The sequence below is a fragment of the Gopherus flavomarginatus genome, chromosome 6, assembly GCF_025201925.1.
Source record: "Gopherus flavomarginatus isolate rGopFla2 chromosome 6, rGopFla2.mat.asm, whole genome shotgun sequence".
In the NCBI taxonomy this organism is placed as follows: domain Eukaryota; kingdom Metazoa; phylum Chordata; order Testudines; family Testudinidae; genus Gopherus; species Gopherus flavomarginatus.
The window spans coordinates 68,563,225-68,569,224 of NC_066622.1; the positions used below are offsets into that span (position 1 = coordinate 68,563,225).

At 48.8% G+C, this 6,000-nt stretch overlaps 1 protein-coding gene across 1 annotated transcript in view; it reads right to left on the reverse strand.

Annotated features, from left to right (window-relative positions):
* ALOX5 (arachidonate 5-lipoxygenase) overlaps window positions 1–5,473 on the reverse strand; it is a 54,853-nt gene extending 49,380 nt beyond the window's left edge. Inside the window, exon 1 of the mRNA XM_050960136.1 lies at window positions 5,298–5,473. Within this exon, the coding sequence (XP_050816093.1) occupies window positions 5,298–5,447 (150 nt within the window). The 5' untranslated portion in view covers window positions 5,448–5,473. The remainder of the gene's footprint in view (window positions 1–5,297) is intronic.
* Between the last annotated feature and the right edge of the window lie 527 nt (window positions 5,474–6,000).

The window sequence follows — 6,000 nt, forward strand, 5'->3', positions numbered from 1 at the left end:
CACCCTGATGTATCTACAATAGTTTTCTACAGGTACACGGTTAGCTTTTTAGTATACTTGGAGGAGCAAGTAGTTCAGCAATATACTTCAAGCATGTCAAACCTGAGCAAATATTTACCTTTCAAGATCACTTCTTATTGTAGGCCCACCACATCTCACAGACAAGTAAGTCTTGACTTGGGCCCCAATTCTGCAAGATGTGTGCTTAACTTTAAGCACATGGAGTAGTTCCATTGCCTCCCCAGAAGCCATTTGCTTAATGTTGAAAACGTGCACATTTGCCCAATTCTGCCATCTGCTTCTTTCTCTTCTTGCTTCCTATCATTCTCCCTCTCAGTCATTTCTTCTTCATGTCTCTTATTCTTCCTCCTTCAGCCTTCGTTCATACACCCTGGCCAAATGTTAACTGTATTGTTGGCCTACATCCCAGTAAGGTGGTGGTCTCATTTTTTAATGTTTGGAGCTAAAAAATGACAAGCACTTTGAACTTTCAAAGTTTCTCTCCACATTGTTACTTTTGCATGTGAACTCTTTGTATGCACTTAACAGATGGGGCAATGATTGCATTGCAATCTCAAGCACTAAACTTTACCAAGAAACCTTTTAAAAATCTGACTTACCCAGCTAGAGGGCAATAAGTTAGGTGCACAAAACTGGGACGCAAAAGCTAACAATATTTTCAGGTGTACCTGGCATGTTAACTAGACATCGTCTGCAAGACTTTAGAATTGGTTTGCAGCCCTTCCTCCTGTACTCTTTGAAAATTACCCTCCTTTGTGTTTAATATTTGGGCTTTAGGAGGTGGCAGAGATGGCCAGAAATGATATATAGCAATTACTCCTCTTGTGCAGGCTGGGGCTGTCATTCTCAGCCAGTCTGTACTGGTGACAGTGTTGTGAGTCAGGGAACTGGAAGCCTTTATACACAAAGACTCAGAATTAAAGTCCAGAACTAACGTTTTATTGGATCTGTCAGATATGGCTGAAAATAAACTTGAAACTAAGCACCCAAAAGTATCCTGTCCAAGCAACTAGTCCTCCTGCAAAACCTAGGATGAGTTGTTGAGGTGCAGTCTGTAGTCAGCTGTTTTAATTCTCTGCTCTGGATTTAGGGTGACCAGATGAAAGGGAGAAAATATTGGGACACATGGGGGGAAGGGGGTCCATGGAGAAAAAAAAAAGCCAAGTGCTGCTGGCAGAGCAGCAAGAAGAAGAAGGAGAAAAAAGCCGAGTGCTGCTGGCAGAGCGAAATATCAGGACAAATTGTGTCCCGACCAAAGATTGGTTGGGACTCGGGACAAACACCTAAATATCGGGATGTCTGGTCACCCTATCTGGATTAAGGAGGGGAACTTTCCAGGACATTAAGAAGGACACAGATAAATCCTCCCCAAATAAAAATCTGAGATTGAAAAGCTGGGTTTCGTCTCTGGAAGTACTTGCAAGATGGGTTTCTTTTAACAACAGCAAACAGACAAACAGGGCTTAAATGGGAAATCAGAAGAAAATGGGGAACTGCGAAGTGCTATGCAACACTCACTGTAACATCTCTCTGCACCAACAGGAACTTACTTAAAACCAACTTGATAAAAACCAGCTTCTAAATAGTTTGTGTCTAATACTCAGAGTAAGTCCCATGAATATCAGAATCAAGACTTTCGTTGTACAAATCTCTTTGTGCTTTCCATATCCCCTCCCTCATGGAACATTTGACATGTAAATCCCTTACGCAGAACTTGCCCAAGCCTTCGTTTATTATACCCAACAATAACCACGATTTGAATGAATTCAGAGGAAGCAAGTATCAGGATAATGGAAACAATCGAACTAGCCTACTTATGGAAAAGGGACTGTAAGAGTAGGTAAGGCCTTCTGCATTAACAAACTATACTGTGGAAGTTTTGCTCTGAGAACTGAATGGGTTCTCTTTTGCAGCCTGGGTTCAAGACTGCATTGTTTTGGGGTGAAAAATTACTTTGGGGAGTCCAGTGAGGAAAACAAAACAAAATACTGGGACAGGATTGGTGTCACCAGTTGAACTGAAAAGCATAACATACAGACTTTGTGTCAGTTCAGTTTTGTTTATTTTTGTTCTGTGTGTCTTTTTGAAAATCTTCCACTACGAGTAACACGTCTAGTAAGCGTTGCAGCCTTTGTGGCAGTGTTTCTCAGGCCTAACAGCATGTGCCTAGGCATATATACAGTATTCTGCATTAAAATGTTGACTTTAACCACAAAACCTGAGCACATCGTATTCAAAGATCTGACAATATAGTTGCCTATAGGAACATAGGTTTATATTTACTCTAATATAGCATGTAGTAAATGCATGCTGTAAAAATGGCAGGATACAGATAATGTCATATGAATCATTAAAAACTGTTTGAGATAGTAAATATGTTTGGACTGTAAGTTGTTTCAGTAGTACTCAGAAGCCTACAACAGGGAGCCACTGCTAGGTGCTAGACAGACATGTGATAAAGAGGCAGCCTCTGCCCCAGAAAACTTACGACCTATTAAAATGAGTATGTGATATAAATAGGACAAAGACACAATTTTCTGAAGTGTCTCTGTTTCATTTTAAAAAGGGGCCCAGGCATTTAGGAGTCTAAGTCTCACTGAAAGTCATTTAATTCCATTGACTTCCTATGAGACCTGAGCTGCTACGTGCCCATGCCACTGCTGGAAATGTGACTTAGGCTCCTAAATCACATGGGTACAATTTTCAAAAGTGCCTAATGCCAAGTCTACAGTAAAATATTTGGTCAACCCACTACATCATTCAGGGGTGTGAAATTTCCACCCCCCTGAGTGATACAGTTAAGCCAACCTAACCACCGGTGTAGACAGTGGTAGGTGGACGGAAGAATTCCTCCTCTGTTCTGGGGGATTAACTACAGTAATGGGATACCTCCATCGTGTCTACACGGCAGCTGTAGTTAATGCACCTCCCACTGCTGAGGTGGATTAACTACAGCAATGGGATACCTCCATCGTGTCTACACAGCAGCTGCACCGCTGTAGCATTTCAAGTGTAGACATGGCCTAAGTCTAGTATTTCTGCATTACAGGATGTAGAACAGATACTGAAGCCTACTATTATGAAACTCAATATGGACTTTTTAAATAAATAAATAAACAAACCAACAGCATGGATGCTGGGATGTGACCAGCCAGATGAGGGTAAGGACAGAAAAGGACTCTCAAAGAATTGTAGAAATAGGGATACAAAGTACATCAGTCCAGTTCTTCAGTCCCCCATTTTCCTAGCACCTAGTGTGTGCAATATCCCTGTACTGTTCTCCTAGTTCCATTTAAGGCGTCTCAAACATCTCTCTTGGCAGGTAGCTCCCTTGTCTTAGCCTAGAGCAGCGGTTCTCAAACTGTGGGTCGGGACCTCAATGGGTCACAACCCCCTTTGAACGGGCTGGCTCAGACTTGCTGGGGCCCAGGGATGAAGCCCGAATCTCACTACCCAGGGCCAAAGCCAGAACCTGAGAGCTTCAGCCCTGGGTGGTGGGGCTCAGGTTGCAGGCCCCCTGCCTGTGGCTGAAGCCCTTGAGCTTCAGCTTTGGCCCTCATGTCCAGAGCAGTGGGCCTCAGGCTTTGTGCCCCGCACCCTGGGCAGTGGGGCTCGGGCGGGTTCAGGCTTCGGTCCCTCTTCTGGGAGTCATGAAGTAATTTTAGTTGTCAGAATGGGGTCGTGGTGCAATGAAGTTTGAGAACCTAGAGGTTTGATAGCTATTTGTAGCGGCTCTTCTCTCTGAACTCCTCTCAAGAGAGGTACAAGAGCTGTGTCTTGAACAGCCAGCATAATTCCAACATCTATCAACAGATTATTTAATTGGATGAACAATAAACAAACTGTCTAATTCCATATTTACATGGGCCAAATACGAAATTATACAGTTTGTGTATTGTTTATCCAATTAAATAATCTGTTGATAGATGTATTTACTGTTGGAATTATGCTGGCCGTTCAACACACAGCTCCGGTACCTCTCGAGTAAATAATACACATCTAGAAAACATTTCATTTTTTTTCTGAAGAACCACTTAAAATATGTTCAATTAATACTAAAGTCATAGCACAAAACCCACCAAGGGCTGAAAGTACTTTAACCTTCCGTGGAGGCTCTCAAAGCACTTTGCAAATCTTAACAAATCAATCACCACAACACTCCAGTGAGGCATTATGACACCTTTTACAGACTGGAGAAACTGAGGCAAACTGACTCGCTTATCATCATGCCTAGCGCCAATGGCAGAGGAAGGAATAGGATGCAGGAGCCCTGACTCTCAATCCTCTAAACCCTGGCCCAGGCATAGGGGATCACATTAGATTCTTGGGTTTGCTGGTTCAGGAGATATTACTAGAAGTAGTTCCCATGGGGCAATAAACCGTGTCCATTATTCAGCTTGAGAATCTTGTTCAGAAGGGTTAGGAAACATCATCATGCCCCTTCATCTGCTTTAGTGACCTAGGAAGAGGTCTTCCCAGCATTGCAGCACCAGGTACACCAAGAACTAATCCATGTCACCCTTCTCTCCAAATCCCATCCCAAAGACCTCCTGACTCAGTCAGATCCCAGCCCTGTCGGCATGGGCAGTAGGTAGGATGCTGGTGCCTTCCCTGCTCTAGATCATAGGGGTGGGAAGGGTGAATGGGATTAGGGAGGGATGGAGTGTCAGGGTAGGGGCATGGCACTCCCAGACCACCCCACCCCAGTGTCCCAGTCCCCTTCCTGCTGAGAGTACCAAGACAAGGAGAGATGCAGGGGCCGGCCCTGATTCTGACCCTACCAAGGGGGCAGCAATGGGGAAGGATAAAAGAGTGATGGGGTGCGGGCACCCAAATCCCCTTCCCCAAGGAAATAGTGGGACAGAGAGAAGAGGCAGCAGTGGAGGGTTCCTAAGCCCCCTTTACAGGTGCTCCAAGAGATGAGAAAAAGGGAATAAATGGGTAAAATGTCCTCCACTGTCCGGAGAATCGGAGCATTCACAGGGAGCTATCCCATGGGCAGGGGGCAGAGCTGGGGACACAGTCCTAAGAGGTGGGTGTCTCAGAGCTGAGGAGGCCGCAGTCCCAGGGCAGGGGGCACAAGGCTGGACTGGGGGTGGTGCAGGGCTGGCCAGGGAAAGGAGGTGCAGGGCTCGGTGTGAGCAGGGGGGGCAGTCACATGGAGGGGACTGGCCCTAGGGAAAGGGGACACGGGGCTGTGCACAGTGGCGGGGGGCTGGGACACAGCGCTGGCCGGTCGGGGAAGGGGGGGGCCGGGCGGGCGGACGCGCACTCACCGCGCCCCTCTCGAAGTCGTTGTAGAAGGGCTTGTCCAGCAGGTGCCTCTCGCTGCAGCCCGCGGTGCCCTCAAGGCTCAGGTAGATGTAGTCGTCAGTGCCTGCGAACCATTGGGTGCCGGTGGCCACGGTCACGGTGTAGGACGGCATGGCCCGGCCAGAGCGCGCAGCCACCAGGAGCCTGAGCCAGCTGGGGAATGAGCGCCGGGCTTCCCTCCTGCAGCACCGCCCCCTCCAACACAGCCCCTCCCCGCCCCCGGCTATACCTCTGCCGATCCACAGCCCCCAGCTACCCCTCCCGGTCCACAGCCCCCGGCCACCCCTCCCCGCAGCCGGCTACACCCCTCCCGGTCCACAGCCCCCGGCCACCCCTCCCCGCACCCGGCTACACCCCTCCCGGTCCACAGCTCCCGGCCACCCCTCCCCGCCCCCGGCTACACCCCTGCCGATCCACAGCCCCCGGCTACCCCTCCCCGCCCCCGGCTACACCCCTGCCGATCCACAGCCCCCAGCTACCCCTCCCCGCCCCCGGCTACACCCCTGCCGATCCACAGCCCCCAGCTACCCCTCCCAGTCCACAGCCCCCGGCCACCCCTCCCCGCCCCCGGCTACACCCTGCCGGTCCACAGCCTCCGGCCACCCCTCCCTGGCCCCTCCAACACAGCCCCTTCCCGCCCCCGGCTACATCCTCCTGGTCCACAGC